Below are 14717 nucleotides of genomic sequence, written 5' to 3' on the forward strand. Positions count from 1 at the left end.
AAGTGCATAAGGAAAACAAGTACTGCAAAAGTCCATTTTCCATACCTTCCTAATCTAGAAACAACCTCTCCACCACAAGTCTGCTAGTAGTAATGTGTGAAGAGATCTGGGCTCTAACCAGCTTTCATTGCAGTAGCTGATTTTAACTGACCTCTCTTAGGTTGGTGTGGGAGGGTGCTTTTGATACACCACTATCGAGCCCAGATTTGATGAAACAATCCTGGAGGAAGTACTGTTGGGCCATCTACCAGCTGCATATGACAATATTTGCAAAAAACTCCTCATTGCATGGCACTGCAAATCCATGCAAAGCAATTTCAACAAACTGTAAAGAGTCTTACCAAAAATTAAAAGAGAAGGATATGGAGGTTCAAATTAATGTTAAAACTTTAAATTATGCAGCTCTCAGACACCAGAGTAAATCTGGATAGAGCAATGTGAATGAGCTATTTGCATGCAGTGCCTTGACTTCACAGGCAAACAAATGATAAAATACTGCCTAGAGAGCTCTGTATTCAGCTGCCATTGTAGGTGGAAAAATATTTCCCCTTGGTTCTTTCTTTTTCAGATACCTCCCTTAGAATCACCTTCTGAGTTGTACAGCTTACAGATGCAGCCATTTTGTTCCAAAATATAACACTACAAAGCTGGAGAGCACAGCACCTCCATCAGGGTCTGCATCTGCTGGCATACAGATAGCCCGGCAGTTTGGCCAACCTTATATTGACCCCATTTGAGTTAACATGGTCTGACTGCTTGTCTGCCAAGTCTTGCAGTCATAAGCCTTCATTCTTCAAGTTTTTACATGACACCAAGCTGAGTGATGCTGATGACAAGCCTGAGGAATAGGATGCCATCCAGAGTGATGGAGGCTGTCCCAAGCCATCAAAAAGTAAGAATATATAAACATCAGGAGGTTGAACAAGGCCAAATGCAAGGTCCTTGGCCAAGTATGGTCCTCCGACCAAGTGGGTTGAAGCAAGTCCCAGCATCATTACAGGCTAGGAGGTGGCAGGATTGAGACCAGCCCTGCCAGGAAGGACTTGGTGGAACTGGTTGTTTAGAGACTGCACATGACCTGGTGACAGTCACTCACAACTAAGAAAGCCAAACATGCCCTGGGCTGCATCTAAAGCTGCATAGCCAGCAAGGTGAGGGAGGGGATTCTGCCCCTCTGCTCTGTGCTGGTGAAACAGCAGCTGGAGCACTGCATTCAGCTCTGAAGTTCTTAGCACAGGAAACATGGAAACAGGAAACTGACCTGTTACAGTGGGTCTGGAGGAGAACCAGAAAGATGATCAGAGGGACAGAGTATGTCTCCTGTGAAGACAGAGAGAGTTGGGGTTGGTCAGCCTGGTGAAGAGAAGGCTCTGGGGAGACTTCTGTCTGGAATTTTCAGTACTTGATGGGGCTCATAAGAAAGATGGGGACACTTTAATTTGGTTTCTTGCAATGGGACAAAGGATAATGGTTTTAAAACAAAAGTGATCAGGTCCAGGTTAGATACAGGGAAGAAATTTTTTGCAATAAGGGCGGTGAAACCAGTTTTGTTTAATATCTTCATTTATTATCGGGATGAGGGGATTGAGTCTGCCACAGCAAATTAACAGATGACAACAAGCAGGGTGTGAGTGCTGATCTGCTGGAGGGTAGGAGGGCTGTGCAGAGAGACCTGGACAGGCTGGATAGATGGGCTGAGTCCAACCATCTGAGGTTTAACAAGACCAAGTGCCAGGTCCTGCACTTTGGCCCCAGCAATGCCCTGCAGTGCTGCAGGCTGGGGACAGATGGCTGGGCTGGGGCCAGGCAGAAAGGGACCTGGGGGTGCTGGTGACAGCAGCTGAGCACGAGCCAGGCTGTGCCCAGGTGGGCAAGAAGGGCAATGGCATCCTGGCCTGGATCAGCAATGGTGTGGCCAGCAGGAGCAGGGCAGGGATTGTCCCCCTGTGCTGGGCACAGGTGAGGGCACACTTTGCATCCTGTGTTCAGTTCTGGGCCCCTCAGTTTGCAGGGAGAATGTTGAGGTGCTGGAGCATGTCCAGAGAAGGGCAGCAAGGCTGGTGAAGGGTCTGGAGCACAAGTCCTATGAGGAGCAGCTGAGGGAGCTGGGATTGTTTGTCCTGGAGAAAAGGAGGCTCAGGGGAGACCTTATGATTCCATACACCCACCTGAAAGGAGGGTGCAGTCATGTGGCAGTCAGTCTCTTCTCCCAGACAACTCATTGCAGAATGAGAAGTCACAGCCTTAATCTGAGCCAGGGGAAGCTAAGGCTAGACACTAGAAAAAATTCTTCACTGAAATAGTAATTGGGCACTCTAACTTCTGCCCAGGGAGGTGGTAGTGTCACCATCCCTGGATGTGTTTAAAAAAAGACTGGACATGTCACTCAGAACCATGGTCTTATTGATGAGGTGGTGCTTGGTCATAGGTTTGACTTGATGATCTCAAAGGTCTTTTCCAACCTACTTAATTCTGTTATTCTGTGATTTTGTGATTCTGAAACACTGGAGCAGGTTGCCCAGAGAGGTGATAGATGCCCCAACCCTGGAGTTCATTCAAGGTCAGGTTCAAAGGAGCTCTCAACAAAGTGATTTAGATGAAACTGTCCCTACCCATGACAGGAGTGTAGGACTAGATGACCTTAAAGGCCCCTTCCAACCCAAACTATTCTGAGATTCTATTATTCTGTGAAAATACTTGCTGGATCCTGTTCCAGATAAAAATCTTTCATCTCCTAAGGAATATATTCCAAGTTGCAGAATAGCAGAGTTATGAAAAACTGAAACACAGCAACTCTAAAAATTGCCATACCCAGTAAGGTGAAATGCATACCATTTTTTTTTCTTTCTTTTTTTTACAATGTCTGCTTTTTACCAACATGGTGATTGAGGTATAGTCCATGTGTGTTGGTAGAAATAGCTGTGTAAAACTGAGGTTACAAAGGATGAGATTGACAAGTAGAAAGAGAAAAACCTGAAGAGTCACTGGCTCCTGGTTGGCAGATAGCCCAGCTGCTGGTCTTTGACACTTAGCTGAACTGTGTGACTCTCTCTTGTCTGGACTGAGTATTTAATCTGAATTATTAGTTTCCTAATATTTAGCAGCAGAAGAGAAGCAGCCTTCCTTCCGCCACTTCCTTCCTTCCTTCCGCCATTTCCGCCACTTCCTTCCTTAGTTCCTTCCTTCCTTCCGCCACTTCCTTCCACCACTTCCTTCCTTCCTTACGCCACTTCCTTACACCACTTCCTTCCTTACACCACTTCCTTCCTTCCTTCCGCCACTTCCTTCTTTCTGCCACTTCCTTCCTTTTCTGCCACTCATGATGGCTGTGAATGTTAAGACAAAAAATTTTGCTCTGAGAAAAGAATTTCATACTTTTTTCCCAGAGTATCCTTGTCCGTCTGCCCCCCTGAGATTTCCCACCAAAAATTCTTGTTTACAAAATTGTATATCCTGAGACAGGATCCTCAGGCATCACTATTGAGACCTGTTTCATACACACTATTATTAATTTCAGAATTTTTATTCAATTATATCCTTAGCATATAAAACCAGTAGTTTAAGAACACTGTCAAAATGTTTAAAAAATCCAGTTTTGTCTGACTTTTTAAAATGCCAGCATGAATGATGTGTCTGATAATTGATGCTTTCTTCATCTGACATTAGTGCTGCATGCAATTCATTCCTTCTTCCAGAGATTGACTATATCCCTGGGTTGTTTAACATTTGAATTTCATCCTGCTGCAATACTTTTTTTTAATCAAACTTATGTCTGGTTGAGGACAGGGATTAATTGTTAATATTCTCCTTCATTCTTCTCTTGTACAAACTGGAAAAAAAATTTTAGATCCCCGTCAAATTTTTTATTTTGAAGTGAAATAGGAGAGGAGAAGGCTGCATGGACTGTCCTGACCATTACTGACATCAAAGGATCAAATATGTCTTGTTTGCTGTGCTTTGTGATTCCAATCACAAGAATATCTTCAAGCTTGGGGAACAGCACTCTTTTTATCAGTCTTTTAGGTTTCCAGGCAAGTTCAAGCCAAAACTCATTTCTTTCTGTATCTGCTGCCCATCTCTTGCCCTTCTGACTGTCTCCTGATGAGCTTCTAAGCAGTCCCACAGAACAGTCAAATCACCTTCACCAACAGGGGTCTAAAGTGCTACCACAAAGTAATAGCTCAATTACAGAACCACAGAATCATTAAGGTTGGGAAAAAACCTCCAAGTCCATCGAGTCCAACCTTTGACCTGTCACCACCTTGTCTGGATCAGATCTTGTTAAATTAAAACTAGCTTTTTTTTAAAGTAATATAATTTTTTTTAGTCTGAATTACATGCATTTTTTAAAATATCTAATTACAATTTCAATATACAATAGAAGTAGCTGCTTCTAGACTCTGAATTTAGATTTCCTGAGACATGATCCCTTTTTGCCTTTTTACTCGCTTCTTTAGGAACAGGAGGATGAAGTATAAAGGAAGGAGAAAGATTTTTTTCTGTCCCTTCATCTTCTCCTCAAAGGCAAAGCGTAAGTGGACCCTAATATTGACCTTTGCAGCATTTGTGTCAGGGGTACTTCAGCTGTCATACCTGTACCTTAACCTGAATAGCTCTTGCTTTCTGGTTTTATTTAGGGTATACCTTGAAGCACGATGGCAGCCAGCTCTGAAGCTGTCAGTGCCGTGACCTCACAGGCAGGAGTGCCTGGCTCAGGATGTAAGGACCAAGAGCAGGCTGAGCTGCACTCCCTGCTTGACACCCTGGGAGGAATCCGAGGAGCTCGGTGTCACACGCAAACTCCTCCATTCTTTGGGATTTGAATGCAACAAAGACAAGATTACATCCTTTGGAGAGGCTGGCACTTAGTGTGCACTTCCCTTTGGAATGAATTCCAGAAGATGTGCAGTATGTGGTATGGATATACTCTACAGTCGTACTGACAAATTTTCATTACAGCAGCTACTGCCCTATTCAGAATTGTGATGCCAAAGCCCAGTAGCCTTTCAGAATAATAATCATAGCATTTGGCTCTAAAGCTGTAGATTTACCAGGCTACTTTATGTTACAAGACCAAATTGGTAAAATTCTACAAGGATATTACACAAGAACAACAAAAGGAAAAAATATGCAAATCTTTACATTGTCTGTAAAGACTGCTGGAATTTATATGTGTGAATTATTTTGCTCTCTGTTGTAATCTACTCTGTGTTACATTATTTCACTTTACTGCTATTTTCTTATGCATACCATAAGCCCTTAAATCCACCCAGGAAATGAAAGAAAAAATCAATTGCTCCATAAAAAATAAGTTTTTCACTCAAGGAGAATGCTTATTGTAACCATCCATACTTGTTGAAACACAGCAGTAAAAGTTGGTTGAATAATGAATGAAATAACATCCCCTTTTTTCTCTCTTTCTACTTTGTCAAAATCTGTAGGAAGTTCTTTGAATGAAATGCGATTATTTCTTCTTCCAAGATATGTATCACTATCCTTTTCTTTTTCCTTTTTTAGGAAAATACAGATGCTGAAAATGAAAATGTTTTCCAATTGAAGAGGCAACTCGTCACTCAAACTTTAGGTATTAGAGAAAAATAAATGCAGTTTATGTGATGTGATCAGAAGGCTGTTGAAGTTCTCAGCTTGTTGCCATGCAGGTGCATTCATGATTACTTCATAACCCACTGCTACTATTCTCTCTTAGCAGGTTATCACCTTTGTCTTCAGCAGCTCAATAAAGTTCCCTAGGGCACCACTAGACTGATTTGGATATTGCAAGCAAATGGAAAACATTTTTTATTTTCACATGCAATTCATCTATTTGTTATTCACACATTTCTTCATAAATATTGTCGAATTACATATCCAGATATGCAAATCTTTTAGTCGGAGTGATGCATTTTTCTGTGGCTATTTTTGCATAATTTCATAATGTCAATATTAACAATGTGTTATAGGACATAAACTGTGTTTGTGTCATAAGTCACTAAACATGGCTGCTACTTTGTATGACTTGAAATATTTTTCTCCATTGAATGGCTCATAAAGGAGAAGATTAAATCTACCTAAGACTAGACATTACCTGTCTTTCATTTCAATAACTCAAATATTCATTTTTTATTGCTACAGTAACCTTTTGCAGCAAATCACATTCTGTTGTGTTGCTGTGAAAGTTTGTAATATGCTCAAAAACATTGCACATACATTTACCTGAAATCCATCACAAAGCATTGTTTTGGCTATCCCTTCTAACAAAATCACTGGTTTTACTAATAGTAAGGGGGGGGGGGGGGGGTGGTGAGGAGAGAAAGAGAAAGAGAATGATTGGTCCCTTTGGTCTCCTTTGGTGAAGCCAGGTTACAAATCTGTGGGAATCTGATTTTTTAAAAAATTCTATGGAACTACAGATGATAATGGGGCTTCAAAGGCGGATCTCACAGCAATTTAATGGTAGTCAGCTGAAAATCTAGAAAACTTTTAACTTGGCAATTTTGAGAAATTGACTGACTTGTGAATGGGAAATGGGGGAAATAAATCCTGAGGGCTACTGAAAATTTCATTTTCAGGCAACTAGCTCAAGGATTTTCACAAAATTGTCTATAATTGAAGTACAATGGGGGAAATTGCCCCTTTGACCTCTATAGTATTTTGATTAAATCCATGTGCACTTAACTATGTCACAGTAAGGTAGCTTATCAGCTGGCTCAAGAAATAATAAGTGGAATTCATGTCTTCTGCAATTCTTCTGAATTGCAATAATATTCTTCAATGGAAAGACTTGATCCAATTAATTTCCTGACCTTTTGTTGTTGTTGTTGCCGTTGTTTCTGGGGGCTGGGAGATAGACCATGGATAAGCATTCAAAGGCAGATGGAAAAGAGCTACCAGCCTGCACAAAGCTGGCAGTGCCTCTTAGCACTGGGTACAGAAAAGACAAAGAGCAAAATGTGCTGGGGGCAATTTTCAATGGACAGTTTGACCTGATCAGACCCTCTCTGGCTCAGAGCTGGCCTGGCCTGAGGTTTATAATTGTCTGCCCAATGTGCGACAGCAGCTGTCTTCATTTCAGGAGCATAAGTTTCTGAAAATATGTTTCAGTACCAGGTCTCCTCCAAGAAAACAAGCTGAGCTGATTCTCTGTCCTGAATGCCTTCACTGTCTGACCGCTTCTTTCTTGCCTGGTGGACACTGAAATTTCAAAAAAACTCCTCTAAAGCAAGTCCCAGAGACTATCACCAGCAGCTCTCCCCCAGGGCTTTTACCTGCACTTTCCCCATGTTTTCACCACTTCTGGGTAGAGAGGCAGAAACCAGAAGATGGTGACAACTGAATGCCATCACTTCTAAGGCAACACCCAGCCAAGTATTTTGTCTGTGTAAGAAGTGACTATGCCATAATCTCTGCCTGAGACTGGTCTTGTTAAAGGCAACCAGCCAAACTTGACTACAGGCAGCACCTCTGAGTGTGGTCCAGGTGTTGTTTTGATTGGTTTAGGTGTCTTCAAATCCGAACCACCTTCACTTCATCTGGAGCATTCTTCCAAAGGCCAGCCAAAAATTGTCATCTACCAAGACGTTGACTCCAAAGATGTAATATTTACATGTAAATTTTAATAGCTTTCACAACTTGAAAGTGAAATACCCTTCTCATATATTTCACAACTCACTTTGGCTCAAAAATTTATGCTACATTGTATATATGTATGTATGTATGTATGTATGTATGTATGTATGTATGTATGTATGTAGGCATGTGTGTATCTATCTATCTATCTATCCATCTATCTATCTATCTATCTATCTATCTATCTATCTATCTATCTATCTATCTTTTGGCATGCATTTTGATATTGAACAGAAGAATGACATTTTCTCTCTGAGCCACTTGAGAAAAAGACTAGGGTGTACATCAACTCTGGCTCACCAAGTAGATTTCACTTTAAAGACTGGATTACACATGGCATTCAGTAGTGAAGATATGCCTGAAATGGTATAGTATGTGGTGTATGATACTCACTTCAGTGCATTCTGTACCAAATCCATTAGACCTATGTCTGCCCACCAAACTAAGCACAGTGGGGATGCCAAGAGGTAGGAACAAGATACAAGTTAAAATAGGCCACAGACAACACCTTTCTCTGACATCATTCTCATTGCTCCTGTGTGTACTTAAGCTATGGCTCAGCTGTGGGTGTAAATAGCTCTGAAATGTGAAAGTCGATTTGAAAGGATTATATTGACTCTGCTTAATAGCAAAAGATGCTTCAAGTGTATTTTGGTACAAACAATAAATAAATACATTATTACAATAGGAGGAAATACTGACTTCTGCTTGTGCTGGATAGCATTTTCAACATGACTCTTGTACCTTTTTCAATTTCTTCAAGTTTGGTTTTTTTTGCAAGAAATATTTTGGTTTTTTAAGAAAGAACTCACTATATTAAACAGTTCTGTGAAAAATTCAGAAACTATGTAGATGGCCTGTAACTTTGATTTTTGCAGGTGGGGAAGAGGGTTCTGGGTTCGGGTTGAGTTGGATTGGGTTATTTGTTGCCCTATCCAAATTTTTTCAGGTTTAGTAATTACAATATATTTTATAATCCATCTGTTTCCTATCCCTCATCTTCATTCTTCTGGACAATACTGACAGTCTGCCAAACTAACTTGGCACAGACATTTGCAAGGCTGGAACTTGTGGCCACATGTAAGTAGAGTTCTCTGTGTGTTTGAGCATTTTTTTAGTCAAGAGAGGTAAGTGAATCTTCCGTCATTCACTGTCCAAGTCAAGAAACTACCCCATTACGTAACATAGTTTAGAGTACATTCTTGCTGTGGAAAGGATTATTCACCAAATTTTTTTGCTCCCAGTCCAACAGAAGATATTTCATGCTGTGGAATTGTCCCTGAAGTCACAATGGTTACTCAGAGAGAAAACAAGCTCAGCTGTGAGCAGCAATGTAAGGTGAGGCTCATAGCAGCATATACCCAAACAGGGAGACTTGGACTGAGATCCAAAACCACAGAAGAACACTGTAGCTTCCAAAACTCTGAGACATGTGATCATTTCTAGATTTTGCAGAACACCAACAGGACTGTTTGCACGCTAGATGATAGCCATTTTGGGTTTTCTCCAGCTACATATAAAGGGGTCATAATCACCTCTACTGTTAAAACAGAATCTCTGTTAAAACTGGGCAGCTATGAAGCAGAAATTCACTTGCATCATCATTTTGTTTCTTCTCTCTGGGGATGAATCACTTCTCTGTGTGTTATAGTGCAAGATTCACAGTGTTGTCCTGAAAACTGTTTGACACTGCAGATTTTAGAGACCATGTTTTTTAACTGTGAGTATATTTAGGGGCATTGGTTTGAGGGGTTTTGTTGTTTTTATCAGACATACAGCGTGTTGCTGTCAGGACGGGACTGAGAGGGGAAAGAAAGGCAGATCAAGAATTTTATGTTGAAAATTTCTATTTAAACACATGAAATTTTATGGTCTCAAAATCTGTTTTGCAGTTTGGACAAAACCACCTCAAGACTATATGTCTTTTTCTTATTCCTATGCATCCATCCCTCTAGTCCCAAACATAAATATTGTTGGCCAGTGTAAGCATACTTCAATTGCTCCGCCAGCACTTCTCGTCAGATGTGTGATTCAGTCCCAAATTCAGCCTCAACTGGAGCCAAAGAGCAGAGAAAATCTAGAGGTATGAAACTCTATTCTTGTTTTACAACAGTCTAAAGAGGTATTTTAAAGGAAGATAAGGTTAAAGCTTTTATATCTGTACTTACCTTTGATATTCACAATTGACTGAAGTTGTTAAAACTCAGTTTTCTGTGCTCTGTTTAAAACATAAAATCTTTTTGCCTGCTATTTGTATTTTTCTTTATTCATTGCCTGAACTTCCAAAGGACCTTTAAAACTAAAATTAACCTGTCTAAACTGCAAGGATGTTGCTTGTTACTGGACCAAATAAAATACTGCAACTAACCACAAATATTGATTTAATGCAAAATTGATTTTAAAAACACTAGGTTGGTTGGTTTTTAGGGATTTGATTTGGTTGGGTTTTTCTTAAATTGTAATGGAAATTAAATTAAGAATTTGAAAATCACAGTACAGAAATAAAAAGCCCTATATTTTAAAGCAGGTCGTTTTCACCACATTATAAATTGTATTGCAAAGGAGAAAAAAAAAAATAAGGGGAGGCAACAGAAGGACGGAAAAGGTAAAACTGTTCAGAGAACCAGTCCCACGAAGTCCTGGGCTAGTTCTTCCATCGTGGCTGGTGCAGCGCCGCGAGGCCGGGAAGGAGGAGGGGGGTGCGGTGAAGCTGCCCCGGCGTTGGAGTCTCGGGGGTCCGGCCCGTGTGGCCATGCCACGGTCCGGAGAGAGGCGACAGGCTGGTGGTGGCGGGCACCGAAGCAGCGATGCCCCCCCGCGCTGTCCCCAGCGTCCTGCCCTCGGAAGGGGCGGCCGGGACCGCGCGGGGAAGCAGGGGCAGGGGTGGGCAGGAAAGGGCGCGTCTCGCCGGCTGGCGCCAGCCGAACGCAGTTGCGCTTCCAAGCTCCGGGACACCCAAGCAGGAGCAGGCGCGCCTGGGGCAAGGGTACCCTCGTACCCCGCCACCCGCAGCCCTGCAGCGCGGGCGGGCCAAGTGGGAATACCGAGCACCGAAGGGGCGCCCCTCTGGTTTCTCCGCCTCACGCGGCTCGGGGTGTAGCCTGCTTTCAGGTCCTGAGGCTCCCGGCGAAGTCGGGTGTCCCCGTCCCGTCCCATCCCACCCCGAAGTCGGGAGCCAGCCCCCGCGGGGCAGCGGGGACCCCGCGCGGTCTATCGTGCGGGACCGGAGGATGGCCACGCTGTCCTAGCTGAGAGCGTTGCCGGGGAGTCTACAGGGAGCTTTACAAAGAAAAAAAAATTATTTGGAAAAAGGCAAAACGTGGAGAAGCCGACGTGAAGTCGGCAGGATTCAAGAAAGGAGACACAGAGGGGAGCAAAGCCCTCCTGTGCTGGGCACCGCAGCAATCTCCCCACACCGCCGGCTCTTACGAGCACTCCAGAGCCCGCTCCTTGCCCCGGGGTGCCCGCCTCTCTGCCCAGCCCCACCCGCGGCCGCGGTGCTCCCAAAGTCACCCGGGCGCCTGAGTACTCAGTAGAAGTTTCGTCTCCCTAATCGCTCTAGGCTAACTCCTCTGACACTCCGACACTTAGAGAACACCCAGGACACGTGCGGTTAGGAGTGATCAAAGAAGAGATAAGATCAAAGATCACTTTAATTGAGAAAATGAGGCCAAATAAGATTTTCAGAAAACCAGCTACATATCGGAGGTTGTCAAAAGCACTATTTTCGTTTAATGTAAGCGGTTGAAGTTCAGAAATTACTGGACACTTACATTCACGTGACACACATATTTCACATTCCCTTTTACTTACAAGCAACACAGATTACACAAAAATAAACAGGAAAAATATATATATATATATATATATTTGGTCAAGCATTCATTCCAGGCAACCCGTCGCAGGGATAAGCGGCAGCCGGCCCAGCGCCGGTATCCGGCCCGGAGCCTTTCTCTCCTCGCCGGGCCGAAAGCGACCCCAGCTCCCGGCCGCAGCCGGAGGGAAAGGCATGGCCAGAGGAGGGGCAGGGGGGCAGGAGGAGCTTTGCGGCGGGCAACGCAGTCCTGCCCCAACCCCGAGGCAGGCGGGGAAGGGGAAGTACACCGCGTTTCCCGGGGCCAAGCAGCTGGGCTAGCGGCAGAGGGGGTACTCTTTGCGGGCGGAGGCTTGCAGATCCGCGCCGGGGATCGGCCAGGTCGGCAAGGAGAACCCTCAGGACACTGCCTGCTTCTGGCCGTGGCTCTCAGACCTTCTCAGACTGGAAGGTCGTGCTTACCCCCTCCGGGGCTCGCCCGGAGGAGGAAAGAGCCTGTCCCTTCACAGTCTGCGTCGAGATGCTGTTTTCCCCACCTGCGACAGCCGCTGGCTGATGCTCTCGGCCCCTCCCCTACTGCCACGGAGCACATGGCAATGTTTTGGTTGATAGGTTTGGATCGTTTTGTGGTTGTCTTTCTTTCTCTTTTTTTTTTTTCCTTCTTTTTTTTTTTTCCCTCCCGAGCAAAATGTGCCGCAGCTGACTAACTCCAAAGCAACCGCAACGTCTCAGGAGAAACTTTCAAGCGGCTTAAGGAAGGAAAAAAAAAAAATAGGGAGGAAAAAAAAAAAAAAGAGAGGAAAAAAAAAAAGAAAGAAACGCTACTTCGCAGGCTGCTTAAACTCCCTGTGCCCTTGCGTCCGCGGTGTACGCAGGGGCAGTCGCACGGCGCCAAGCCTTTCCTTGCTGGGAAACACTCGGTCCAAGGCATTTAAAAAAAATAATCCCCATAAATCTCCATATATAATGAGGCGTGCGGTTGGGGTGTTAAGTTCCATAATTTCCCTGTGTTGTAACAAAGGGAACCCCGGTAAACTGGCAGGTCCTAGCATACCAGGAGGGCTGTCAGGCACACGTAACACAGACGGGGACGTTGCTGTAAGTATTTTGCAAGATTACCGAACACAGGCGGTTTTCCCCCAAGAACATTCACTTGAGGGCTTCACAAACCCCCTTGAGGGTTTCACAAACAAAGGGAAGCAACGCGCCCAAAGCTCCTTCCTCTGCTCGAGGAGTCGCCTTCAGCCTCCATACTCACACCCCCAGGCCGAGGTCGGACCCAGTCCACTGCCGTCGCCTCGTAAATCCAAGAATAATCCCCGACACGGCGGTTTCCTGCATAGGGTGGTTTTGTTTTACCGATGCTACTCGGGCAGACACTGTGGTTTACAGCCACCACAAGCAACGACCTGCAAACCCTAAGTCTACCCAGAATGATGGAGAGTGGGAGGGAGGCGGGAGCGCCGGCGCCCGGCAGCGGAGGCCGGGAGAGACGAGGGCGGCCGCGGAGCCCTCCCGGGCCGGGCGTCCCCCGCCGTTCCCAGCGGAGCCCTGCCGTGACCCGCAGGGCTTGTCCGGCGGGCGCAAAGCGAGTGACTCGGGCGCGCTGCGCGGAGCGGGGATGCCGGAGTCCCCCGCCCTTCGGAAGGGCTGTGCAGGGGCTGGGAGGGGGCACACTGCGGCTCGGGGCAGGCGGGGGGAGGAAGTAACAGGATCCCATTGCCCCGTCCCGGAGTGGCGGGCTTCACTGCCGGCAAAATTTGCACTTGATAATTTTCTTAAAAGCACTTTGGAAGTCTTTGTTGAAATAGGCATAGATAATGGGATTGAGAAGGGAGTTGGAGTAGCCCAGCCAGTTGATGACTGCCCCCAGCCACTCGGGCATGTAGCACTTACTGTCACAAAAGGGCAGGACCAGGGCCACGATGAAGAACGGCAGCCAGCAGAGGATAAAGGTGCCCATAATGATGCCCAGGGTCTTGACGGTCTTCCTCTCCCGGGACAGAGCCATTCTGCGTTTGGCTTCCGTGTTCTTCTCGTTGCGCCTCTCGAAAGAGGGCGGCGGTGGGGAGCCGCACGCCTCGCTGGGCAGCGGCAGGTGAGTCTTGGAGGAACTGTTGCAGTGCTGGACCTCGATGATCTCCAGGGCGGTCCCGTCCTGGCCCTGCCGCACCGCGCCGTTGACACAAGCGCCGGGCTTGGGCTCCACAGTCCGCCGCCAGCCCTTGCCGGGCTCCCCGTTGCCTTTCTTCACGGTGGCCGGAGAGAGAGTGAGGCAGGTGTCGGCGATTTTTTTCTTCTCTGCTTTCTTTACTGTCTTGCGGATCCTAAAGCGTGCCGCCTTGAAGATGCGACCGTAGAGCACCAGCATGAGAAGAAGCGGAATGTAGAAGGCGCCGAAGGTGGAGTAGATGGTGTACCCGTGGTCCTTGCTGATGGTGCAGGCGTCGGGGTTCGAGCGGTCCTCCGGCGTCCTCCAGCCCAGCATGGGCGGGATGGATATCAAGAAGCCGATAAGCCAGGTCAGGCTGATGAGCACGGCCGCCCGCCGGGGAGTTCGCTTGTTAACATAGTCAATGGGGTCCGTGATGGCCCAGTACCTGTCCAAAGCGATGGCGCACAGGTGCAGGATAGAAGAGGTGCAGCAAAGCACGTCCAGCGAGATGAAGATGTCGCAGGTGACCTGCCCCAGCGTCCACTTGTTCAGCACCTGGTAGAGGGCCGCCATGGGCAGCACCAGCACGGACACCATGAGGTCGGTGACGGCCAGCGAGCCGATCAAATAGTTGGCCACGGTTTGCAGGGAGCGCTCCAGGGCGATGGCTGCGATCACGCAGGCGTTGCCACTGACGGCGCACAGGATAAGCGTGCCCAGGAGCAGGGAGGTGAGCACCTGGTAGCCCAGGGTCATCTCGGCGAAGCCGGGGCCGCTTGTCCCCTCGGGGGAGCGCGCTGGGGAGGTAGTATTGTTGGCCACATCCATGCCGGGCGGGGGGTGGGGGGGTCGCTTCAGGAGACAGACATGGGAAGAGATGCCGGTCACTTGTGTGCGTCCCTGGCAGGAGGCATCGGCGCCCCGTGCGGTTTCGCCACGGCGGGCACCCCCCGCTCCACCACCCCTCCCTCCCCTATATAGCGCGGCGGGAGGCGGCCGAAGCTCGGAGGACGGCGGCTGGCGGAGCCGCCCCGCGCCCGCCCATCCCCGCCGCCTCTGCCCAGCGCGCAGCCCCGCGCGGTGGGGGCGGCCCTCCTGCCACCGCTTGCCGAGATTCTGCCC

The 14717-nt window shown here is 46.7% G+C and overlaps 1 protein-coding gene across 1 annotated transcript; it reads right to left on the reverse strand.

The window, feature by feature from the left end:
- Window positions 1-13184: 13184 nt before the first annotated feature.
- HTR1A (5-hydroxytryptamine receptor 1A) lies at window positions 13185-14429 on the reverse strand (the record flags this gene model as incomplete). The annotated part of the gene is made up of 1 exon (XM_084225282.1): window positions 13185-14429. Exon 1 carries the CDS (start codon window positions 14421-14423, stop codon window positions 13185-13187), a length of 1239 nt encoding a protein of 412 aa, XP_084081408.1. The 5' UTR covers window positions 14424-14429.
- Window positions 14430-14717: the final 288 nt, after the last annotated feature.

This window comes from Fringilla coelebs (assembly GCF_963513975.1).
Source record: "Fringilla coelebs genome assembly, chromosome: Z".
Lineage (NCBI taxonomy): Eukaryota > Metazoa > Chordata > Aves > Passeriformes > Fringillidae > Fringilla > Fringilla coelebs.